General features: G+C 41.7%; 2 protein-coding genes across 2 annotated transcripts in view; both read right to left on the bottom strand.

The window, feature by feature from the left end:
- Positions 1-4423, bottom strand: part of rasgrf2b (Ras protein-specific guanine nucleotide-releasing factor 2b) — a 60664-nt gene extending 56241 nt beyond the window's left edge. Inside the window, 1 exon segment of the mRNA XM_048243081.1 lies at positions 3323-4423. Coding sequence (XP_048099038.1) covers positions 3323-3598 — 276 coding nt within the window. The 5' untranslated portion in view covers positions 3599-4423.
- Positions 4424-4578: 155 nt separating this feature from the next.
- Positions 4579-27085, bottom strand: part of msh3 (mutS homolog 3 (E. coli)) — a 41875-nt gene continuing 19368 nt past the window's right edge. The window contains exons 15-24 of the mRNA XM_048243082.1: positions 26577-26745; positions 24399-24463; positions 23537-23653; positions 23191-23298; positions 22202-22316; positions 19615-19772; positions 12576-12762; positions 7432-7558; positions 6016-6184; positions 4579-5224 (exon numbers count right to left, since the gene is read on the bottom strand). Coding sequence (XP_048099039.1) covers positions 5143-5224; positions 6016-6184; positions 7432-7558; positions 12576-12762; positions 19615-19772; positions 22202-22316; positions 23191-23298; positions 23537-23653; positions 24399-24463; positions 26577-26745 — 1297 coding nt within the window. The 3' untranslated portion in view covers positions 4579-5142. The remainder of the gene's footprint in view (positions 5225-6015; positions 6185-7431; positions 7559-12575; positions 12763-19614; positions 19773-22201; positions 22317-23190; positions 23299-23536; positions 23654-24398; positions 24464-26576; positions 26746-27085) is intronic.

Genomic DNA, 27085 nt, shown 5'->3' with positions numbered 1-27085 from the left:
ACTGGAACTTTCAGTTTTAGAATGTCTTTTTTTACATGTCTCGCAGACCACTTAACTTGATACAAAAGTTAAGAATCACTGTGGTGTTACATGCCATGGCAACTGGCTCCCATGTTAACTGGCTGTTTACTACCCCCCCACCGACGATATCATCGTCCATCACAATGCTTTACTGTAAACTACACATCGTCAAATGCCAAATGCCAAGGGGGACATCGCCCAACCCTAGTGACCATTTCCATTTCAGAGCTATATTAGATTACACTGAAACAGTTGGTGGGGTCATCACTTTACAGACATTACACGGTGATAAAGGCAGTAACACGCAGATTAACTCATACGTGCATAGCCATATAGCCCACTTCATGAGGTGCATGAGGGGACCGATGATTTGTCCCATATTGGCTACAGAACCAATTCCTTTCATCATAATCCCTGAATGTCTACACTGACCACCAAAAAAAAGAAGAGCAAAGCAAGCAACACTTTGCTTCTTTCAGTCTGATTTGCATGAAACATACAGATGTTTAATAACTCTGTTGCAGTCCTCTAACCTCTGATAAGCTATTGTTAATATCACTCATTAGTCAGGAAAGCACCCAAGCCTGACTCGAGAGGAACAGCAAACAATTCCCCACCACCCCCATCTGTACACAATTACCATTACCTAGGTAGGTACCATCAAACTCATCTCCTGAGGGCAGCTGCTACCACTATGGGTTCACTTGGGAACCCTTATACATTTTACTTTGATGTATTTGTCCTCTAGAATTGCCAAGGTCCCTGTGGAAACCATTCAGACCTGAGTATGCATCCAATATCAATAACAGATGTGTTCATTTGAGCAGGAGTGCATGTGTGTGGTACATGTGAAGTGTCTGTGTTTGCCTGTGAGAGAATGAGAAGAGAGAAAAAGAGAGACTGTGTTTGTGTGAAAAGTGTGAAAGTGTGAAAGAATGAAAGAGAGAGAGAGAGAGAGAGAGAGAGAGTATAAGAAAGCCCTAGAGACAGATGAAGAGAGACAGAGAGAGAGGGATTGTGTCTCTGTGTGAGGCCGTTAGAGAGAGTGGTGAGAAAGAGAGAGAAAGCGTCAGTAAAAGTGAGGAATAGAGATAGAGAGAGCATCTGTGTGTGTACTGTATGTGTGTGTAGAGAGAGAGAATGAGAACGCATGCAGACAGTGAAAGAGAGATAGAGAGAGTGAGCAGCTCTGTTTGTGTGTGTGTGTGTGTGTGTGTGTGTGTGTGTGTGTGTGTGTGTGTGTGTGTGTGTGTGTGTGTGTGTGTGTGTGTGTGTGGCATGAGTGGGTGGCCGTAGGTGTATGATTTAGAGCAGGCTGATAGTTACAGCCAAACCAGTGCTGCAATCTCATGGAAGGAGGAGATCGGCAGAGTGCAAATTGAAATACACATTACATCACAGGAGTAGGAAATGAGTCGCACTACAGACTATGTGCTTTACAAACACATGTTATCTTTACATCAGAATAGTGTCTAAGATGGACTGTGCGATGTGCATGGCTTTTATTGAGATATATAACTCAATATAGTTATATTTATAAATATAAAAAAACATTTCTGACACAGGAATTATCAGTTATTTTGAATGTACCTTAGCGTCCATTGCACACTCCATTGCAGACTAATTCTGAGAAAACAGAATTCTGAAGTGCATTACATTGTAAGTGGATCCCTGGATCCTCTAAAGAAATAAGCACTGGAGTTTGCACATAGACTACACACAGCTGTCGCTCTTGATCAATATGACAGCTTCCAGTGCGCATACAGTATGTATACACTCCATGTTCCTTCAGATGATCACAAGGTCTTTACAGCAGAGTACTGCCTCACAAAGACTGTGAGCAACCCTGTGAGTCTTTTCTCCCATCCTTTTGATCACCACTAGAAGCCTTGACCATCCCCAAGAGGCATAACAAATTATGTGCAAGGTAAGTCCCTGAGATGCTGGGCAGATTGTGATAGAATAACAAGCAAAAGCTGCATCTGATAGGTGCTCTGATCTGCAAGAAGTGCAATCTGATTGAATCAAATTGGAGGATCGCAAGTGGGTGTTTTCTAATCTCTCCTATTCATTACAGATAAAATGGCAAGCCACCTTTGCAGCTATTCAGGCCATGTATCTCCGTGCCCACCTCATCTCCCCAGTGCAATTTAAATCTTTAGCAAGAATGTCCATCTTGCGCAGAGAGAGTGACAATTAAAAAGGAGAACAAAGGCAGGGGGGCTCCTTCATGCGCACACAATTTCATGATCTAGACAGGGGGTGGAATGTTCAGCCTTGTCTCGGAGGACTCTGCGCTCAAGCAACCTCAGAGTTTAAATGAAACTGAGTGGATTCCAGTAGCTGATTGCTTGTGGTAGGAATTAAGTACCCTATAGGAACCCTAATTGGGCCTTGTAATACATGAAATGTGTAAAAAACGCCTAGAATACACATTAGGTTAGAAATGCAGTATAACAATGTTTCTATTTGTATCTGGATTGTGCTCCTGTAGGTGCAGCCTTGTGGAGAACCTGAAGGTGCATACATTATATCAAGTTTCTGCTAGATTCTCTTAGGTTATAGTGTTCAAAGGCTCATATGCTCATATAATTTCAAGTAAAGGGGATCCTCCAAATCTAATATGAGAGTTTAATGAAAGAACTGATGGGTCTGGCACCAGTATGAGACTATGCTCAACAGGCTTGAGGCCATTGCATTGTATGTAATGTAATGTTCTTTAAAAAAAAAAATACTGCCAAAGAGCACTTAGGATTTGGCATTCTCTAACATAGTAGGCTACATTTGCAATGTTTGCAAAACGCAATTAATCCATTTTAGACATTACTGATTCATGAGGGTAAATGTTAAAAAGAAATAGAACTACTGAAGTGACTAAGCTATAACATTCAGGCACTCATCAACGCAGGGTGTGTTGTGCCCTTAATGATGCTCGGCGGAAGCTACTCCCTAGTGTGATGAAACTGGATTACTAAAAGGGTCTTCTTGTGTTTTCATTCAACAGGTTACACCCCCACCCCCCCCCACCTTCTCGCTGAAAATAATTCGAACGCCTCAAATTTAAACATCAGTGCAGTGCTCCAGAGAGACCAAGTATGATATATATTCATAATATTTATTAACTGATCAACAATGACAAGACCCCAAACTAACAAACAAGACAAGGCGTTGTAAACAACACTGTTTCAGCCCTCAGCATTTTCCGACTCTATTGCAGCGCAGACACCAGAGGCATTCGCCTAGTGAGTCTAGGAGGCAAAAGTTTGCCCATTCTGAAAATGTGCAAAGTTGCGTAACACACCTGCTTTTCCAGCGTTTCCTTGCCCACGGTTGACACCTTGGGTGCAGGGACTCTTTCACATGTGCATCCCTCCAGTAAATAAATTCCGGACGGCCGTGTGCTCTGCTCATTTTCGAAATAAAACAAGACATTCTGATAGAGGGCAAAGTACTTTTCGTGCCACCGACTGTTTTCTGTGGTCTTTTTACAGAGATAACCTCGTTTGGTGCCTTCTTTGCGCGCGACCACGGAGAGAAACAGAGCGTGCCCCTCATTATACCGAACACTCTTCTGCATTTTCCGTCCCGTTTACAGTGTCTTTATTTATCAGACACCATAGCCGAGTGAAGCTGTTCACTCTCCTTTACTGTTCTCCTCTAAAAAGTGACCAGAAGCTTACAACCCACACGTATGCAAAAGTTGTCTCAAAGAAGTGAAGTGGTCTGTTTAACTCATATCCGCAGGAGCCCATCGAGCAATTTATCCAAACGAGTGAAGGATACAATCCATGCCTGTCTGAATGAAAGTTTGGAGCGGAAGTAAAATCCTAAATTCTACTGCACAGCGCGAGGTCTTGGGGTGATGAAGTGGACGCTTAGAAAACCTTGTCGTGGAAAGACGCTGAGGCAGAATCACGGTTGGGATCAGCTGTAATCGGCTTTGACACCGACTTAAAGAGGCAGGTCTCGTTACTGCTTTCCCCGCTTTCACTTACGTTACGCCCACTTCAAGCACTATCGCGAATGAAAAGCAGATTGCGCATCAGGAGGCTGCTACATGAATACACATAAAGTTGTTGAGACAAACAAAATAAATACCTTTGAAGTGGTACATTTAAAATGTGCATTCCCTAGGCATGACAAGGTTACCCCTTTCAATCAATTTGACCAACAGGGTACAATAATAAAAGTTACTAATAAAAGTGAAACATAAACAAAACAAATAAAATACAACCCAAGATACAATTACAAAAGTACATCTAAATTGCATAGCCTAACTAACTATTGACAAGAATAACACCTTGCCAGTGAGTTCTTGTAAACCAGCAGTACCATGCAAATCGTAGCATTCAGGAAAGGGACCAATTCAAGACCTGTATTTGAAAAAAAATCTTGCCCGCTACTGTTGTAGAAACCCAGTCACCGATTAAATGTCTCTAATGGGGGCTAATTCTGGTCTTATGCACAAGAAAACATTTCTCTTTCAAATATGCCACAACATGGAACAGAGGTCAATTAAGTCTTCTCTTTCAAATATGCCACAACATAGAACAGAGGTCAGTTAAGTCCTCACTAATGCAGTTTATTCCTGAGAGCGGTGTTATAACATTTCAAATTTCAGGGATTGGAAAATGCATACACAGTTCAACAACAGGCACCTGGGGACCCTTGTTTTACAGTTCAGGTACTGAATTAATCAGATGACAATGACACAATCTGCCATACAAATCTTTGATCTTAAACTAAGAATACAATTTACCAAACCACGTGGAAAGAAACAAAAATAAATGGAGCAAACATTAACGTTTTAATATGCCATTGACATTTAGCTTCAACCTGGGGCACCCTGCCGTGTGATGATGCATGCACAGTTTTCAAACTGATGACAACAGTAGAGTCTACAGGAGTCCACTTTGACATAGAGTTTATACAGCTGTGAAAACAGCCCTAAAAGCACCATTAACATGAAAGGACTAGTGGGTCAACAGTGCACACCATTTTGTTGAGGATGTTTATGGTGAGGACAAATCCCAAATGTTTATTTGGGCACTCCAGTCTAGAGCAGCAAGATCTGCCTGAATGGACAGGACATCAAGACCTACAGGACAGTCCATGGTGTATTCAAAGGTTTGTCTGGACCCATTCAGCTAATATTTCTTTGTCAGTGATGTTCCAGATGTCTGATAACAGCTTCACATTCCTCCTGCAAAAAAGGACAGGAGGAAAAGAACAGGTCTTTAGAACAGGTTGCACTGTTTAGAAAGGACTGCATATGAACAAATCAACAAGTACTGACTAGCACAAAAAAAACAAGATGTGGTGAAACTGTGAAACTTAAATGGGGTGAAGGCTAGGCGTTGTTATTACTGGTTGGAAACTAACCACGCTGGGTCAGAACATTCTATCAAAAAGAGCAGCAGAACGTTTGATTTTTTTTAAACTCTGCATCCCTGCTATGTGTAATGATGGAGATCATTGCAAACAATCTTTCTGTCAAATAACTGCAGGTGCACTTTGTCACACAAGGTGAAAAAGTTCTGACCAACACCTGGTGAGGTCAAGCCATGGAATATTATAAAGGGAGAGAGGGGCAATATTTATCCCCAAGGTTTTGTGGCACTGCATGAAAAGTATCAAGCAAGCACGCACATCCAAATAATCTGAACTATGGGTGCTGGGCCAAAACAAAAGTGGTAACTATAAAGAAAGTCCGCACACCAATCGCTCCCGAGCAAATATATTAGTTTTAATCTGTGATGTTTTGGGGCAAGCCCTTCCTCAGATATGTGTTATATAATTATGTGGCACTGCAGCCATCTTTAACTGACTGATGGGCAGCATCATCAACGAGTTAATCCGTACAACCAACTGAACCATCACAGAACAAAAACAGCGTTCCATTTTCAAGCTGGAGAAAAATAAGCAGGGAACTGAATTCAACCATAAGCGAGCGGTATAGAATTCTGCCATGGTCCAAGCAGTCTGCCCACGTACCTCCTGGCGTCCACGAGGGCCTCCAGCTCCTTGGACTTGAGCGCTGCAGTCCGGAGGATGGGCTCTGGGATGGCGGCCAGGCGCGCAACGTTTAGCCCGTAGCTCCGGCCGGCAGCTCCCTCCGTCAGCTGATACAGGAAAGTGATGAACTCGGGCTGCACCTCCCCCTCTGGGTGATAGAGGAGAGAAGACATGAGGGGAATGGACAGAGTGAGAGAGAGAGAGAGAGAGAGAGAAAGAGAGACGCATGCTGCAGACAACTGAAGCTATGCAGATGGTCCGCAGATGAAGATGATGATGATGGCAATGCACACTTCACATTTAATATGAAGTGTGGGCAGTTTGAGTGAACTATTAATAAGCTTTTTTATGAGCTAAATAAAGCGATTTTTTGGTTTTGTAACATCAATACATACCACAGAGTTTTAATATGCATCACAGAGTTTTCCAAGGATGTACTTGCAACATGTATCACCGATAACAACAAAGTGAGAAACCAATTGACATCAATTAAGAAAAAAAGAAAAAAAACATTCTCTCATTTAAATCATCTACTGACAGCATCTACTGGTAGATGTGACTGGACACATGTGGCCAAATGTTGAGGTAGAGAACCCATACAACTCCATATTCCGCAGTCTTCTTCAAATTACCGTTTGAGTACACAGCGTCATTTTTCAAACCATGACACATCACTCTGTTGGGAATGTATTTAAAATTGGCTAATTATGTGTGAAAGCCACTGTCAAATAAAATAACGACAGTATGCATCATATTTTACATAAGCAGAACAAAACAACACATTAACTGGAGGGCTTGTCACTCCACAACTCATTTACTCCACAATTAAAATATAATACAGTTCGAGGGATGAGGCTGCATTGCGCTACACCTCACAACACAACTGCCATCTGATGGAGAGATAGTCCAGTCGGTTCTGTCTGGAGACGGTGAATGGCCAACACTTTCAAATGTAAGGTGACAGCTTTGGTCTTACGCAATGAGCTTATGGCCAGTGCGTCTCGGCCAGCTGTTGAGTAACCAGCTCTGACTGACAGTCTGTGCCTCCAGGAGAACTCCATTCAGCGGGCCAGACCTCACCTGCACACAGCTTGCCTGTATCATTATAAAACCCAAATGGCCAATGGGATGTTCGTCTTTTTCATGGGATGCACATGACATTATTTCCAGACTAGCTAAATATTTGTTCCGAGCATCAAATCATGGACAGTGCAGTGCGTTCCTGTTCCTATCCAGATGTGTGCAAGACTTTGGTACAGATGAGATGGTGTAAATGGGATCATGCATGTCTATTGTAAGTAAGTGTAGCTACATTTTACAAACAAAAAACAAAACATGCTAACAAGGAACTGTGGATGAGTTTTAAATGGTTATACTATTATTAATGATCCATACCGTCATCCGTGGCATCAGTTTCGTTAAGGAGGAAAGACATGTGGTAGTTTCCAACATGTTCCGGGTAGAGTCTCTCCAGCTCACACAGAGGGGGGTAGTGAGTCACAAACAAGGTCAGGGATTTCACCTTAGACAGACAAGAACACAAACAACCAGTCAATACTCAATACTAAGTGGGAATTACCATCCTCCATTTAATAAAGGAAAGAGATTTAACTTGGAAGTGTTTACAACACCCATATCATTTCATGCATAATGTTATTCAACCAGAGTTTTGGCATTTTACATGATGGATTAACAGCCACACCATCTAATGATATCTTCCTGAGATCTTAAATGCATACTAATTGTGAAGAGCAAAAATAAGTAATTGATGATTACGTGCTCAATTCATAACTATCTGCCTGGTGGCCAATTAGATAATTCTACAAGAGAGCAAACTGAGCTCAGTTGATACAAACAATAACACAAAGCATCGGAGCAACACCTGTTACAGAACTGAGTACTTGGCTGAATCCGTGACAGTACTTGTGCAAATCACACAACACACTGGGGTTCATGTAGGTTATTTGTCTATCTACAGTCCAAATAAGCATGTGTGACTCCTTCGGAAGGAAATAATTTAATTTCCTTTTTATTGACTTTTTTTTCTACCTCCGGAGAAGTCTCCAGGGTTGCATTGAAGTGGAGCTGGAGAAAAGATGAGCGAGACGGGGATTTGGAGGCTAATCCGGAGACAAACACAGAGCGCCATTTCATTTCAGCTGCCCAGGTCCTGGATGAGCCGCGGAGAGTCGTATCTCAGCTCGGAACTGGGCCGCCACTCATCTCCTATTCAGCTTGGCCTTCTAGAACATTCAAATTGTGTGTGCTGCACTGTAGTTCATTTGCCCTTCTTAGTTTACTGTGTTCACTAAAACAAAGCTTCAGTCAGTACATCGGTTAGAAGCACAAGTACAGAAATAGAGACAAGGCTTCTGCAACAACAGGCCATCTTGCTGCTGCTGTTGCTGCACCAGAGAAGGTCGGTGTTGCATGGTTGTATAACACATCTCTTCACAAGGTCGTACTAATGTAATTTTTAAAACTTTGCAGAGAACCAAGATAAACAGATAAGCACATAAAAGACAACACTGAAGACCTGGTAAGAAATTATGTGCAACTTCCACAACAATCTACTGCGCATAATGGCACTATAGCCAAGATATAGCCAAGAGGACCAAAGACCAAACATATTTCACACATCACAAGGAAAATACTAAATAAATCTATTTCTCCTAGACACAATTGAGCTCAATTTAATATCAAAGTAAGGTTATGACCATTCTTAAGTTCTTAAATTTAACTCCTACTGCTGGGCTATTCAACTTCCGTACCAAGTGGGCCTGATAGGAAAACCACTGGGTCTTTGTGAGTCACACAATCACAATCAGAATCAGAATCAGAATCAGAATCAGCTTTATTGGCCAGATTTGCGTAAACAAACAAGGAATTTGACTCCGGTTAATTTTTTCTCTCAAAGTACAACACACTTATACAACATATACAACATATATTGTAAGAATAAAAAAAAACATAAAAAGAGTAAAAGAATAGAACAGAACAGTAAGAATAGAATGAAGAGCAGTAGAATATGGCTATGTATAAGAATAAATACAGTATGTACATTTGCAAATAAATTAATAGACACTATGGGTGGTATAGGGTAATGCAATGTCCCTGTCAAGGTTGCCAAGTCGTGGACACCTCAACAGACACAGGCAAGATGCAATATACAGTTGAAAAGAGGGTGGGAATATTGCAATATCAGTATAGACTGAGGTTTAAGATTAAATATAAATATAGTGCAAGGCAGTTCAGTGCAATGATAATATATTAATAACAATACTGTAACTGTCAGGTTGAAGTACACATGAGGTAGATGAGCAGAACAGTGTTGATTGACTTTGTTCAATGTAAGGGTCTTGTTTTTGCAGTCACACTTTCGTAGACTGTGTTCATACTGTAGATGAATGCAGTTCCTTTCACACAGTAAGCCTAATGATATATTTTCAGAGCTGTGCTGTGGCTTGACATGACCTGGAGAACAAAAGCACCTGAGCTGTAAGAGGGCAAGTGAGTTAACACATCACCTTAGCAACCATTAGCACTAGAGTGCCTGAAAAGTCTATTTACAATCGTGAACGAGAGCCAGGCTATCGGCTAACCATGATGCCGAGTCAAGATGCCGGTCAAAAAAATGCTACATGACCTGGGACAGAATATCAGCCACCAAGGCTGCAGAATTGCACAACGAACAAGCACCTATGCACCTAAGCTATATGACTTTATTTGTCCTGAAGGAAATTTGTCCACTGCATGTAACCCACCCAGGGGTAGTGTACACACATACAAACACACACACTATAGTTAATTAGACTCATACTGCTATGAAACATTATGAGGACTCCACTCCAAAGGATTTCACCAACCCTAGATACCCATCCTGATTCATTCATTCATCCATTAAAGCTGCAGTTGGCAAGTTTGACAGATTGAGGAGCCAAAATTTTGAATGTTTACAACTCTTATGCCCCTCCCCCACTACCACCGATCACCCTCTCATTGAGTTTGTGCTCGTCAGTGCGCACCAGACTGTGATTGACAGTCAGATCTCACACAGCCCTGCTCTGTTTGGACCAGAAGAACCGGGAGCTGTGGATTTTTGCAAAACAAATAACAGGCTCTAGGTGGAGGTAGAAGTGCGTTTGTTTGCCAACTGCAGCTTTAAGTCATTCATCTGTGACTTAATGGTCTGATTGGTCACCCTGGAAACATCTCATCTAGACTCGTCAGAACCTTTGCCAGCAAATGGCTCCTACAGTGGCAACCACCATCAATGGGGAAGCCTTGCTGCTCTGTCAACCAATAAGGTGTTATCTGAGAATGAAAGATGAGAAATAAATGGCTTCCCAAATAACCTAAAAGCTCTGGGTTGGGACGCTTAAATTGAGCAAACGAGCAGTGACTGACTTTTTAACAGTTCCAATGAAACCATTCTGCTAGGGAGAAGAGGAGAAAGGTCCCAAGGAAGGTTCACAGATCATTGTTAAATACACAAATGTCACGTTCTGGTAACAGTTTCGGTTTCCTCCTTGAAAGTGTTCCTGTCAAAAAGGGCCGCTGAGCATAGAGCACTCGCACGCAGCCAAAGCGCTTTGCTATGGCAACCGGTGTCTCTTCCTGAGCCGAGAACAAGAAGGCTCAGCGTCAAGGCTGTCCACAACGCCGCATTCAAGGGTGTTATACAACAAAATGGATTTACATTCTTAAATACAGCTCAGGTGAACAGACAGACAGGACAGGCAAGCCTGTTGCTATGCCAACAAGAGAGCTTGCTGTGAAAAGCTTTCCTCAACACACACACACACATGCAATGTCAATCGCAGAGAGAGAGACAGAGAGAGAGAGAGAGAGACAGAGAGAGAGAGAGTGAGAGAGAGAGAGAGAGAGAGAGAGAGAGAGGATCAACCTAAAGAGGTGTTTGTCAAATTTCCTTTTACTGCTAATCAGCGAGAGAAACAAAATACAGCTACACACTGTTCTGAATACAACATGGAAGGGTGCAATTACTCAGTCATAGCGGTCGATACTGCCGTATTGTGGTGGCCAACTGATTTGGCCCCAAACAAGAACGGTTTCAGTGAAAATTGCCCACTGTGGACTGGAGATCCAGCACAGACAGCTCTGAAGGGTCTTGTCATAACCTAAAACAATCAACAACACTTGACACAGAATGGCCAAGGATAAAAACAGACCCATGGGATCGACACTTTAGCACCACAGAGTTGTAGCAAACAAGGCCTCCCCAACCCCCTTTCCACCCCTACCCCTCCCCAAAACCTCCAACCTCTCTGCATGCAAAAAATAAATATATTTCCTGCAGCCCTGTGGGGTCGATGCAGAAATACATTACACCTACAGCACTCCCCAGACGGGTGGGTCGAGCAGCTGAGCCGTCGCCAAAGAGACGGGCAATAGTGTGCAATACCCAGCGGCCTACTCCATGTGCCAGCCACAACACTGGCACACCTCTGGAGACCGATTTCTCTCTCTCTCTCCGTCTGACTCTGACTCTGACTCTGTCTCTCTTTCTCTCTCTCTCCTCTCTCCCCCCCCCTCTCTCTCTCTGTCTCTCTCAAGAATCGCTCACTGCCTGGGAGTGATAAACAGCAATGGGAGACATTGTGAAATCACATGGGGTCATACAAAACAACTAGGGCTACAGAGACAGCAAGTTAGGCCTCAGTTTCTGAAAAGACCATGTTAATAACAAGCTTGACCCTTACACATAGTGCTTGGCTTAGAATGAAAAGAAAAACACACCAAAAAACGCTCTAGATCTCAACCAAACTGCAGCTTGGTGAGGAGTTCAATTGTTGTCATGTTTTCATTGGTGTCATGTAAACACAATCTTTAAGCATGCAGGTAACGCATATTTCCCTTTGTACCTATTTACAGAACATGGCTGTTTTTCTAATGATACAGCGTAAATGGGTTTGTTCATGATGGAGATGAAGTGTAGAAGTGGAGCCAGGGCACTTGGGCCTCAAAGGCCCACAAATTGGCCTTTTTCTCCAAACTGCTCAATATTTAATGCACAAGTGATGCAATCCTTCACACCCCTGGCCATTCACAGGCCAACACTGAAAGGAAAACTTGTCATATTTGTGCCTAAAATCAATTCAAAGTCCAATTATTTTTTTCTTTCCATAACAGGCCTGTGCTTCTAAAATCTCTTGGGATTCCTTACTATCAACAAAACAAGTGACTGCAATCTCTACACACAGCTTCTTAATATAGAAAACAGTTAGCCATTAGGCCGGCAAGCCTAATATAAATAAATAACAGCTGAACTAAGGAAATTGTTTTTTTTAAGGTGGAATCTAGCTAGCGCACAAACAACTCATGACATGGCTCTGTATGCTACTACAAAAGGACTATAATCCCCACCATCGTCATGTCAAGTGCAGTGGGGTGGCTGACTGCTATACATATACCATATACCAGGTCCTTTACAGCTAAGTAGTGTCCCCTACACAGAGTGGCACAATTTCTCAGAAAGAATCTCAAAAATGTGCTTACATTTCACAAAAAATGCTTACATTTTTTACGAAGAACTCCAGGGTGGCATAGGCTATAGCAATGCCATCGTGTGTGCTGGTGCCACGGCCAAGCTCATCCAGGATGACCAGGGAGCGAGACGTCGCCCGGGCCAATATCTCCGAGGCTTCCACAAGCTCCTCCATGAACGTGCTCCGACCCCTCGAGATGTTGTCGGAGGCCCCCATCCTGACAGGGAGAAGAGCAGTGGGTGTTTAGTAAAGTGTCCAGGAAGAAAAAAAGTCAATAATCTACCAATTATCAACAGTCATCAAATTACACCGGTACCTTTTCAAACACTAATTATAATTAGGCACACAGTGATGTGGAAAATGAATGCCAGCCGAGGGATGCAGCCAGATCATAAATCATTTGAACATATCCCTCTCTTTAGGTGCGATACATGGCGGCAGTAATTGCACTAATACAATATCTGCCATCAATTACACAGGCCCCCTCTACTGGAATAGTGTGCGGGTGGCACGATGACTAATCAGGTCACTTCAAAGCGACCGTTTGGCATCAGTCGGAGCATCTGCCTTCGCAGACAGACGAAAGAGGAGACGGGAGATGACAAACACACTGAGCATGACTCTAGGCACTGATGAAGATGATCTTGTTTGAGTTGAGTTGGTGTGGGTGTTGTCCAGAAAAGCTCTTACTCACTGACTAGAAGAAAACCACTGGCTTTACGAGATCCACTAAAGATCTGGAGACCCGCTCAGTCACTCAAGAGTTCAGGCATAGATTTATAACGCAACTCAAAAAGCCTTCAAGGAACTATTCATTTTTTGAATGTGAATGTTTAAATGTGAATTTGGATGTCTTTGAAAAACAAAAACTCCAGTGTTCTAGTGTTCCTTCTGGACATACAGTGATGAGGCTTTCCCCCCACACATCCTCCTTCTTCCCCCAGGAAGCTCCATGGTTATACTTGAAAGGGCTCTGCTGATTACAAGATTACCCCTCATTAGGTATTGGGAGAGAAATGTGAAAAATGACTTTGCCTTTCTTTTGAGGAAACACCATCTTATAATTACGTTATGATGTCCCATGGCCTGAGACCATGGGAAATTTTCCATAAAGCCGTTTTCTTTGCAGGATTTCACTGCATCCAGATGAGCCTGATAGTTCTGAGCCCAAAATAGATGAAAGTCGTACTATTACAGTGAACATATCATACATGCTTCCACATTAGTCTTCCCACAACACACAATGATTTCCCTTAATGCAGCGTGCAAATTACAGGAGCGCAAAATCTTAGGTTACACGCAGCTCAGCCATTTTCATTTGGTTGTTTACAGAATATTTAGAGCACTGTGGGGAGTGCCGTTATCCTTGACCACATTTCTAAACAAAAGACAGCAGAGCACAGAGAGGCTGTGCGTAGAAGTCTAATGGCTCGGAAATAGTCACATTTTCTTTATACCGAGTCAGTGGAACATGAATTTGTAATTTAAACGAACACAGAAAATCTTCATTCAAGCTCAATAAAGGCTATGCTTCAATTTTAGGGATCAGTAAGTCACATTATTGGCAACTTTCTTAAAGGAACATATCCAGACAACTCTATAGCCAATACGAACATGAATTACCAGTATAACAACCAAAGGTGACACCAATTTAGAAAAACACATATTGGTAGGCTTAGTATGTGAACCAAGTAATCCCCACGGCCATCTTGTGGGACAATTTCTTGGGTAACAACTCCGAGAATCCTTGATTTGGCTCAAGGGGCCATGTTCACAAATCTGTAGACTGAATCAGTATTACAGCAGACAAACATCCATTGATCGTCAGTGCGGTTATATACCCTTCAACATGACTACTTGTGCAATACTTCTGTGGCTACTTTCAAAGTTTGTGATGGTTCAGTCGTGTTTTCCTTAACCTTCCCTTAACCAACACTCAATACAGACAATTTAGTCCAACAGTGTAACAGCACATTTTAGACCTTCTGCAGTCTGCCAAGACAGATTCAGAGGTGACAATTCAACATAATGTGACTGACAAATGATAGAAACAGAGGCAATAACAGAATTTAAAATGTGTAAAGTAATTGCATAAATTGCCTTTTCCTTGTAGCTTTTCTTTTGCATTCGGTTTAATTTCCTGTTTCCATAACAACCTCTGAAAGATGTGAAAATGTGCTTTGTAATATTGTCCACAATTCAGTAAGAGTCTGTCCACTATAAAACCTCAGGGCCATGGAGTCATACAGAACTTGAAACAGAACACAACTGATAAGAATAATACTACAACTCGGGCCTACCCTGGGTGGACAATAGCGAGGGGATCACTCTCCAGTTCCTACTAACATTTATGATTGGTGAATGAATTTATGATTTATCCCCATAACTGCTTGCAAATCTGAGTATTTTTCAGTCAGTCAGTTCAGCATATCAGTTGGAATATCAGCATCTTTAAGATACACATTCACACACAAAAGTGTGAGACTTCAATTCTAACTTACACCGAATAAAAACAAAATGGCTACAACCTGTACATGTACCTGTTTGAGCACCAACAGTTAAAAAAAACATGTAACATTTAAAAAAAAAAAAATTCATGCCGTCATTATGGGGTTTTGTGTGTAGAATTTTGAGGGGAAAAAAATAATTGAATCCATTTTGGGATAAGGCTGTAACATAATGAAATGTAGAAAAAGTGAAGCGCTGTGAATACTTTCCGTATGCACAGTAATCAAGGTATTATAGCCATCTAAGTGCATCAGTCATTTCACAGAGCCCTGTTCTGATGTGTGTTTACCTAACGCCCCTGTCCTACCGCAAAACAAACAGCGACTGGGTGGCTGCAGAGCCTAGCCTCCAGGCTGAACTTTAATTGGCTTCTGTTCTAACGTGATATTTAACAGTTAATTAGAAATAAAAAAGCAAGCGTCCCCCCGAGAGGAGAGGCAATTAGCTTTCATTTCCTAGATACGTCACACGGCAACAATACTCAGAAAGGAGAAAAAGAGAAAACAAAAAAAGGAAATAGATAAAATGACATATCTTCTTATAAAATCTTTTTACTGTAATGAAATCTTGATCTAATTATATCAAGGTTAAATAAGCTGTTAAGATTCTAGACATCTCAACTATACAGTGGCTGAGTATGATGTCATTTTATAATTCATGCCCATTTTGCCATCCATGGCTTATACAGTTTTCACAGAAATGTTACAGTACCCTCCAGAATTATTGGCACCTCTGCTAAAGTTGACTAAAATAGTATAAAAAATAATCTGTTGGTGATTTATTGTAATCTCACAATGAAACAAAATAGGAAAAATACAAACAAAAAAAATCTTATAAACAAAACCTAACAGAAGCATTTTCCTATCTATTTTCAATTTATTGAAGTTAATCAGAGTGTCTGTGAACTTTCAGAAGTAGTTCATGATTTTCTTTTTCACTATGGTATGAATATAAAGTCACACAGAGGCTAAATCCTCTAGTCATTTTTCAACATTGGAAAGACAAGAGAATACACTAAATTTAAATAAAAAGAAAGTGTGTTGACATTTGTAAGTCAGAGAATGTCTATGACAACTAGGTACTTTGTTGAAAATGCCTATATTTACAGTTAAAACAGTGATTAATTATATGCCTATATTTACAGTTAAAACAATTATTAATTATTATAAAGGTTCTAATCATCTGGAAATGTGACAAATATGCTTGGACAAAGACCCATGGTTATCTTGCCCCCACGTACAGTATGGAAGATGGTAAGATAGGCAAACAATTCCATAAGAACCACTGTTGGAGAGTTACAGACAAAGGTATCATCTTGGGGTCACCAAGTCCCCCAAAAAATCATCAAAAGTGACCTCACTGCTAATAGATTATTTAGAGGGCATGTCCAGTCATTTAATTACCAATGTAAACGGCAGGAGTTACTGAATGGTACAGTTACTTTGTCTGGAAGTGTGGTCTATTGTCAGATATAATGAAAATTGCGCTCTTTGGCTAGAAACACTTTAGGTGTGTTTGGCATACATAGACGAATGGCTATACTGAAAAGAACCTCATGCCTAATGAGAATTATGGTGGAGGGGCTGTGCTATTGTGGGGCTGTATTTATTCCCAAAGGCCTTGGGAACCTAATTAAGGTGCATGGTTTCATGAACAATAAGAAAAACCTGAACATTTTCAAAGGAAGTCTGTCAATCTCTGCCTAGACACTAAAAGTTGGTCATGATTGGATCATTCATCAGGTCATTGAACCAAAACAAATGTCCAGATCAAAACCAATCTGGTTTGCTGAACACAAAATCAAGCTTCAGACATTGCCATCTCAGTCCCCTGATCTAAACTCCATATAAAAACAGTGGGGTCAAAGAGGAGAATCGACAAGTGTAGAACTAGGAATCTGGACGATCTAGGGAGATTTTGTAAACACAAACTGTCTTAAATAAACTGTCTTTGTATTCTCCAACTTTATGAGGTGTCATAGGAGAATATTACAAGCTGTTTTATTGGCAAAGGGAGGCTTAAGAAGGTATTACAAGCAGGGGCGCCAATAATTGTGAGCGAAGTGTTTTTGTTAAAAATATTTCATTATGAGATTTTCCTTTTTCTCAAAATAAATGTGCTTCCCTTCAAGGTTGTATTTTTCCTATTTTTTTCATTGTGAGATTACAATAAATCACCAACAGATTATGTTTTATACTGGTTTTTAGTCAACTTTAGCAGAGGTGCCAATAATTCTGGAGGGTACTGTAAATGTAATGATAATGTAATGTTTGTGCTCACTGGCTTGTTGAGGACCATTTTGAGCAGTGTGCAGAGAGAATCTCGGCGAATCAGACGAGAGATTCAGCAGCAGTAATGCTGATGTTTGACTCCAGTGAGGACCAGGTCTTTGGTAAGCCATGTACTTGCACCAAAATGAAAGAGCTGCAATTATTTCCATGATTGGACATTTGTTTCCAATGAAATTCCTCTCAACGTCTGCCTGTCTGCCATGGACGGGGTTCGCTAGCTATGGTTCATTGGCGCTGTTCCCTTCCCCAAAGCAATAGAGTTACTCTATTGGATCATAACTAGCGAACCCCGTCCATGGCAGACAGGCAGACTTTGAGAGGAATTTCATTGGAAACATTGAGGAGCTTTTCCTGCTTGCCAAGTCAGCTGAAACTCGAGCGGCGCAACCAGCTCTCAAGAACATGCTACGAGAGCACAGAAGTCACACCTGTTTCTAATTAGATAACTGTATGTGAGGCACAACGCTGTTCACACAGAGCGTTGTTATACCCTGTGTATCAGCAGAAAACAGGCCTCATGTTCCCAAACAAGGTCCCCGCACCATCAATTAATACCCAAGCCTAAGAGCAAACAGAGGGTGTGTGCCAATAGAACACAATGAAAATTGATGACAAACAATGTTAGGCGACGGTGGTGATCCAAGTCTCATCTGTAACTCGCCAATTCTTTGATTGTTTATCTTAAAAAAAAACAGATAGGATGCAAATGTAAGATGAAAGATTGAAAGATGGTATTGGCTGCTCATCTATCATTCAATTAGTGGTGCAAGTCGAGGGGAATCGGATGTAGCAACAGCGCAACGCTGGACAATACTGTTATCAGGCCATTTTTCATGTCTAAAGTGGGAACATGAAAAGATTACTCAGGATTAGTGTGGATGTTATTTCCAAAAATAGCCGTGCGGGCACAATTCACAAGTAAGATGGATGGGAGAAAGCAAACATCTGTTGAATCTGACGTAGTATAGGTTTCATAACAAGCGATCTCCACTCACTGTGTAATGCAAGAATTAAGGCTGTAAAATGTAAGTTTTCTTTAAATCAGGTGGCATTACAGACAGAAGAGAGCTATCCTCTAATGAAATAGGATCTGACATTTCACTGATACAAAGTGTCTCGTTCACATTTTTTAGACAGACATACAGTAAAAAGTTAGACATATCTAATCATCATGCTGACGTCTACTTTTTGAGAATTCTGGATAAAAACAAAATGTCAATTGAGTTCATATGGGTACAGCAACACAGAAGTACCTGAGAAATGTCTGTAGAGGTTCTCTCTGTTCTTTTCTCTTTCTTCAAAATATTTGATGAGATTTTGGCATTGAGGGGAACATGCCACATTCTACTGTTAAAACTGAAACAGCTCACTACTCAGCAGATCTGTATCCTTTGTCCTGACAAATGACAAATGAGACATGAATGTCTCACTTATCCATACACCATCCCCGTCAAGGGTGGTAACCTGCTTGGAGGCTCATTTTCTGATCATGTTGTCCATATTCATTTCATGTACTTCCTTCACTGACCTTAAGCTGAAGCTGTGGATGAACTGTGCTGGGTTTTATGTCTGCACATTCAGATGTTTTCAACTACAAGCAATTTGTGTGTGCTTTAGTACCGCTGTCATGGTCACAATGTGACTTATGATCCGTCTGCTAAGCAGTACAGCTGGGTGCAGCATTTTGTTCCAATTATCAAGGGTGTAAACTCGAAGACAACAGAGTGAAAGACTACAGAGACAACTTTTTGATTCCCTCTTGTATCTCTTAGAAACGCTTGTCTCTCAAGTGTGCTCTATTTGACAACACGGCTTGTATAATGTAGAACAAAGCCAGGACATCACTGGAAGTGCAGAAAAAGAGAAGACACACAATGTACTGCTGACACAAAAGAATAACACCATAAAACCCTAATCACCAGCTAGACACTGAAGAGTCGATTAGGAAGAATACACAATAATGTCTCACTCTTTCTCTCACTATGGTACACCCTCATAAGCTACAGGATACTAATTTATATTTATTTTATTTACCAGATAATTTGACCCTACAATTACTTGAGGTTAAAGAAGTACACTGTCACCTGTTTGTGTGCTTTGAGGACATCAAACTCATGCTCTCTTAGTGTGAATGTGAATGCTTTAACCTGCTAACATGGACACTGAACTGAAAAACAACAACTAACACAGCAAGGTGGGTAATGGAAACTACCTTTTGCGCTGTAAGCACCTTGAGGGTCAAAGGCATGTTTGCTGGACCGGAGCGTTACCTGGTGTAGATGCCGTCCACAACCCCTATGGAGGCCTCCTGGGCCGGGACGAATGAGCCCAGCTGGGCCATGATGGTGATGAGGGCCACCTGGCGAATGTAGGAGCTCTTCCCTCCCATGTTGGGTCCCGTGATGATCATGGAGCGTTTCCCCTCACCCTGGATGGCATGGGGCACAAGAGACAGACAGGAGTGGACGGTGTGATGTTGGTATGTCTTTCATTTCAGTTATATTTGCAAGTAGGAGCATGTCTCCATCCCTCTTTTAATAGTTACTTTACTTTTCACAGTAAAAACTCATCTTCCTTTCTTTTGGCCACACACAAAGACTCTATTTCTCTGTGAATATAGGACAACCAAAGCACATAATCTAGTGCCAGCCAAATTGCCAAAGCTCTGTTTGTAAGATCATTTGGATGCATATTTATGAGGGCCTGGTCTGAAGGACCACTGGGTTGATTCACATTATCCAGCATATATAAGAGGCATTATGACTTCTGGCTGGAAGGTCAAGATCATTCTCTCAGATTACCCCATGGCTTGAGGCAAGAGGTGACCCTATGATAGCCTCTCCGCAGCTTGCAAAAGACAGTCGTGACAATGTTGATTACAAGACATAATCATCAACAATGTTTAGATATGCTCTGTATAACTTGGAGGAGAAACAGATCCTTTGTGTGCTTGTGTGAGTCTTGCGTGTGAAAGACGAATAGTCAATGTATCCCGACTGGCATGTTCTGACAGATGTGTCCGTTCGAAGTTCTGTAAAATCCAAAGTAGCAAATAGTAAAACCAGACCCCTCTAGAACTGATTCTCTAAGGGCCTAATGGTCTGTTCTGGCTAAATGTTGAAGACAGCAGGTAGACAGAAGACAAAAGAATGTAATACAACCCGACTGATAAATCGGTGTGTCGATATCATCGGTTGACATTAGCTATTTGCCGATCTATCGGTATCGTGTTTATAACCAATAATTATTTTTAAACGAAGAAAAGTAAAGTAAAGAAAAGCCAAATAGTGATGCTTCATTTAAATTTCCAGTATTGTCTTTTGAGCTTAACGTTACATCCAACAGTAAAATAATGTTAGCATTGGTTGAGTGGGGGAGGCTAACTTGATTGTTGGTGTATTTGTAAAACATAAATGAGTAACTTAACAACAGCACTATAATTTTCTCTTTCCACTGTTATTCCATACATTTTCTGACCATGTAGCTAAGGTAGTTGGCCACAACGATAGCGTTAGATGATACCCATTGTTTGTAGGGTGACCATTTGTCAGGATTTCTAGCACTCTGTCTGGACCTAGGTAGTGTCCTCCCTCTTTTTGGCTGTTTGTCTGCCTTTTTGACAATGCTTATAAGTAGCAATGATACAAGTACTCCGTTCTTGAAGTTGCACGGCTGGTTTTCTCTGTAGCAACTCGCTACCTCTATGCTGTATAGGTATGCTATTCGCCTATTACAAGTTTGTTTACCATCAAAATGGGTTCGTAAAGGTGAAAATCTTGCATAGTGTACCTTTAAAAATTTATATTTATTGCTTATCGGTTTTTGAAATTTAAATATTGAAGTCGGTATCGGTCTTTCCCATATCGCTGGGGGACTCGAATGTGACATAATGTCATCAATCAATGTCATTATGTGATATCTTTCACAAAGCAAGCAAAGGGAACCGTTGACTAGGCATTTCTAAATAAATTAAATCATGAATTCTGGGAAATGAGAAAAAATGCTACAAAAGTGTAATTCATTTTAAATGTGGTGAACATAGTATTTAATGTAGTTTTTAAAATGTGTGGACAAAGAGGATACTAGTGATAGTATTCTATTTTCCTGAAAAATCTAAATTGAATTAAAGGGTTAAAGCGCTACGGTGTGATGCTGACCTGGCACTCACAACATGTGCCCCAAATCAACAAATGATTTGAAGAGCACTACATTTAGGGACTGTGGGAAGACATGAAAGAAACACTTGACTCTTGCCAAACAATACTGATCCCATAAAGTGAGTAAGGTTTTTTTTTTTTGAAAGATTTTTATTTCAGTGCTATCACTCAAGCAAAAAACATTTGATTTTCGAGACCAAAGAAAACTCCTTTGATCACAGTCGATTGTCTCAAGAGTGGAGCGTTTTGCGTTGAAAGAATGTGCTTGGCACAAGTGGGCGGTTTAACTTGAGATGCTATAAATTCGCTCACTTTTCCCCCCCAGACCCTTTAAAGGAAGCCGTCCAATGGATCTGCGAGGAGAATAATGCAAAAGCTGGCAAAGCCAAATGCAGATTATTACAGTGGAGTGGGTAGGCAGGTTGGCTTGTAATTCCAGCACATTTTCTGAGCACTGAGGGGAAAAAAAAGGATTAACCTAACTGCTTTTAAAAATCAGAATCGCCTTAGCCATCAACACACACTCCTACACTACCCTTCTTCCATTTTTCTTTTATTCAATATCAAAAGCATCCACAGGTAGTTACTGTACGATGAACACACACACACACACACACACACACTGCCGTTGGTGTTGCTGAGAGGCATATGACACAGTGGGACATACATCTCAGCACATCGCCATGGGAGCAGGCCTCACCTGCAGCTGCGTGTCGTTGGGCACATACTGATCCTGTTCGCCCAGCAAGACATCAATTACCGGGTGCCGGCCCTCTCGGATCACGATCTGACGCTCCCCTTCCAGCACCTCCGGCCTGGAATAGAACAGGCAAAGTGCATTTTTAGGGACTAAATTCCTATTTTCTTCACAGAAGAACTAAATAGGGAGAACTATTACACTACACAGAGAGTTATTAACTATTCAAAATGTTTTAAATACATTTCATATACATCCATATCTATATACTATTGCTCACAGAGAGCTATTTTAATATTCCACATAAAGTGTTTTCTGAAAGAAGAGCCCGTTATGTGGCAAAAAGTGTTCTGCAGAGGTGTTCTGTTCAACAAGAAGTCTTCCAAAATATTTCTATAAAGTAGAGACCTTTGAAGGTTCTACCCGTAGGAGTAAAAGAAACTCCTACTCCCTTTTAAAACTCTGCAGTGGAGGAGGACGGGGGGGGTGTTGTTTAGGACCTGGACTGCGGGTGGGTGGGTAACCCTAGTTGCAACAGGAGAAACAAGGCATTCGTATAGAGTGGGGTGGGGGTGTAGTTGGTAAAAAAAAAAACTGCCTTCAAAGTCAAATCCACTCCCCCACACAGACTGTGCGTGTGTGTGGTAAGCATTCTCCCACTGGATTGTGAACACAATCTCCCTCCCTCTCCTCAGTTATGAGACCTCTCTTTTAGAGACATTGTGTTGCAACACTGAACAATCTGAGAAAGTTGAAGTTAATGAATTAACCGTTTCCTAACTGCTCATTTTTCTCAAAACAATTCTAAGCCTGACGGGAAACACAATAACTCCACTGTGCGCTGTATGCTCTTTCATATTAAGCCAGTGCAAGACCATTCCTGAGGAGAGGAGCAAGCCAGCAACGGGTATGACAAACAGCTGGAAAGATGAGCCATGACAGCCACTGCAGAAGGATATGAGAGAATGAAAAGCCCAACCTCATTACATCACCTGCAGTAATTGTTTTCTTTAGCAACCTGCGCCAATGAGATGAGGCAGTCCACGGTTGCTAGGTGACACACGGCTTTCCTCAGAATGTAGTAGTGCTCCCCAAACAAACTAAAAGGAGATTTTAAAAAATAATAATGAAATTATACACATGCAGACGACAGGGGAAGAGATTTTAATCATTTCCAAGCATGCTAAATCCACATTTCTGAGTTTTTTTTCCCTGTCATGAGGCTAAAATACCAGCTTAGCCAGAGAGGGGCTGGAGAAGTCTGCATGCAACAGACAGCCTCCCGTGGGATGATGGGGAGGGGAGGAGGGAGAGAGAGAGGAGCTGGGGTTTACATACTGCAGAAAGTTGATCCACTCGCGGCCGCAGTCAATAACCAGCTGCTCTCGGAGCTGCAGGAGCTGGCGGTGCTTCTCCACGATGAAGGGAGTGTGGTAGCGTCCCACGACCTTTGTGCTGAAACAAGAGAAAGAGAGAGAGGGAGAGAGAGAGAGAGAGAGAGAGAGAGAGAGAAGAGATGAAGCTACAGAGAAGACTAAGCAGGAGTTGAGGCTTAAGGATCGAACTGAGCTCTTGGGGGCACTTCCGCTGTGAGGGAAGGCTGCCTGGTGGCAGGAGTGGGATGCCGAGGGCAAACACAAAGAGAGCTCCACAGCACACACTCTCCCCCTCCATTTCAAAATAGTCCACACCACAGCACCACAGAAGTCCAAAAATGTTATTACGTAAAAGAAAGTCCAACAAAACATTATTATGTAACAGAGGGTCCAAGTAATATACAAGTAAGAAAATCAGACAATGATCATTCTCATTAAGTGTTGCTGGTCTTGGGGAGTTGTTAATGTGGTGCATGTGGCTGCAGCGTCAATACTACATTCAGGTTTGAGTGCCCACGGAGACCTGGGTTCAAATCCCACCCGCTGTCATATCCTGATTCCACCCCATCTCTCTCTCTCTCACTCGCTTCCCGACACTCTAACCTGTCCTACCTAAATAAAGGCAAAATGGACAAAAAAATACACTTAAAATTGTTGCTTCACTGCGACAAATATGGTGTGTGAGTGAAAAATCATTTATATGCACTGTATGCAGACAGAAAGATATTATTAGATGCCCCCTACACTTTGGTCTCCTTCCTGGAGTGTTTCTGTATCCCTTTCAATTCTGCATTCAGACATGTTGACAGGCTGTTGCCTCATACCTGCTGATCTTGCTCCAGTCGCCTGGCACTTTAGATGACATGGAGTTCTTCACCTCAATCAGGAACTGAGTGGGCAGAGGAAGGAGAGAGAGAGAGAGAGAGAGAGAGAGAGAGAGAGAGAGAGTGAAAAGAAAGAAAAGAAGAAGAGATAAAAAGAAAGGCAGATACAAAAAGGGGCAAAAACTGATTATTCTCTTCACCAGCTACATGTGAAATACAGAAAAGGTGGGGTGGATTAATCGACCGTTGTAATGGCCTCCCATTAGGTCACGCCGGCTAACTGACTTTTAGGGCGAAACGCAATAAACAAGCCTCTGTTCTCAGCAGACCACTATAAATAACGGCAGGCAAAATCAGCAGGCGAGACATGCGAGAGCGCTCTGATTAAAAGGCTGTGAGAGAGCAGGACAATGGTACAAATCCCAAACTAGATCACCGCTCAGACCATCCATCTTACCACAGGGAACAAACCCATCAGTCTCCCTGTCCATGCACATGCACACTAACACACACACACACACACACACACACACACACACACACACACACACACACACACACACACACACACACACACACACACAAAAAACAAGACAGCACTCACATGAGGCACACTCCCACACACACACACACACACATATGCCTCCTCCTCTGCCAGAGCATAACCATGTGTGTGGCCCGATCAGGTCACCAGTGCTCAGCCGTGACCCCCATGTCAGCCCTGAGTGGACCAGCAGGAGGGCCAATCAGCACAAACAAAATGAACGGCGTGCCACAGTGGAGATAGAGAGGCAGCAGGTGTAAATATGCAATCCTGCTGGGTATTCCAGAGAGGATACGATGGGATGGGAGAGAGGGAAGAGAGTGGAGAACGGAGACAGGAGAGAGGAGAGGGCGGCATACTAATCCACACAGTGCCGCCTGTCTGTCCGTCACGGCCTTGTCTGAAGGGGTGGACTCGCAGGGGTCACTTTCTGGAAGGTGTGGAGGGGAGTGCTAATCTGATTCACACACATGCTTGGCTCTGACAGGGAAGCTACACCAGGCGCATAACTGAAGCGTTCCGTTCGCGACGTGTAAAATCCATTTTTTTTTTTGAACGTACGCGCCGCTATCACGTCTGGTGTGGTTACTTCCATTGATTACAGTGGAAGCTAATTGTTGCAGCAGACGCAATGCGAACGGAGTGCTTCATTTCGCGTCTGGTGTAGCTTCCCTGTGAGGGTCAGGGCACCTCACAGTTTTGACACTCATCCATATATATATGTTATATATATATATAACAGCATGTCAGCATGATAACAGCATGTTATATAGTAGGTAGTGTGTACACTGATCACTTATTTTTTACATTTCTAAATCTGGGAAAGTCTTTCAGGTAAAATGTTAATAGTTGCTATGTTTTTTTTTTTTTAATTATTACTTTTTAAACACTTTTTGCCCTTTTTTTGCCCAAATTATTGCCCTTTTATGCTTTCATGTACTATCACCATGTGTGTTTTATGTTTTCTTATTATTATTTTATCATTATTCTTTACTTTTTAAACTATTCTTTGACTATTGCCCTTCTATGCTTTCATCAACTACTGTATCCCTGTTTGCTTTTGTTTATTTAAAGCACATTGAATGACCTCTGTGTATGAAATGCGCTGTATAAATAAAGTTGACTTGACTTGACGCTATCTAGTTTCTTTACCTTGTATTGACAACTTTAACTAACATTTTGCTTAAATGAATAATAACCCAGTAGTATCAGGAGATATGTAGTGAGAACATAAATATTCACTCTCATACACTATAATGTTTCGGTAACACTTTACTTGAGGGTATCTACATACAGTAAGAGTGACATGACATGGTCATAACCCTAACCCTAACTTGTCATGACAAAAACCAAATGACACTAACCCTAACTTGTCATGAAAAAAAACGAACTTAATGACAGAAGCGTTATGTCATAAACGTTTATGACTTAACATTTATGTTTATAATATTTATGACACGCTTATGTAGATACCTTCAAGTAAAGTGTAACCAATGTTTCTAATGCAATATGAACACAGCCACACTGGATGTGTACAACTGTTTTCATCACTTTGGAATGAAACAGAAAACACAGATATAAACTCTTCTACTATGTACTAAAGAGGATTCAGCCTTCATGGAGCCCGTCCTTACCTCCTGTCCAGATACAGTAACGTAGTCCAGAGACGGGCTACTCAGAATGAGGCGGACCTCTCGCCGGTGCTCCAGGATTTCTTGCAGGGCCGATTGAATCTCTGCTTTCCTCTCACGGATCAGAGGGAAGTCCGTCAGGTCTGCAAAAAGCTCAGTCTTGTCCCCTTTCCTGTCGAGTCGTTCAACAGAAACCAAATTCTAAATCACAAAACTCTCACAAGAACTAAAAAAAAAACCTCACCTGAAGTCTATCAAATTAAACAGCACAGAGAACCAATCCTGCACAACATTACCCCAAGAGTGAAAATACTATTGATACATGCGGTCTTACAAGTTCTAATCCCATGCACTACATGTCAAACTCAGCAAATTGCTCATCATAGTCCTCTAGTTGTCCATTCAGTGTTTGCACTCTTTCTACAGTCCTGGCACTATGAATAAACAAACAAAATAAACAAATTGGCTTGGACTAGAAGGGCGTGGAGAGGAGGATGGGTGAAACTTAATTG

Source organism: Alosa alosa, chromosome 5, assembly GCF_017589495.1.
Source record: "Alosa alosa isolate M-15738 ecotype Scorff River chromosome 5, AALO_Geno_1.1, whole genome shotgun sequence".
In the NCBI taxonomy this organism is placed as follows: domain Eukaryota; kingdom Metazoa; phylum Chordata; class Actinopteri; order Clupeiformes; family Clupeidae; genus Alosa; species Alosa alosa.
Note: the sequence above shows the minus strand (reverse complement) of the source record. Positions and strands in the feature narration are given on the sequence as shown.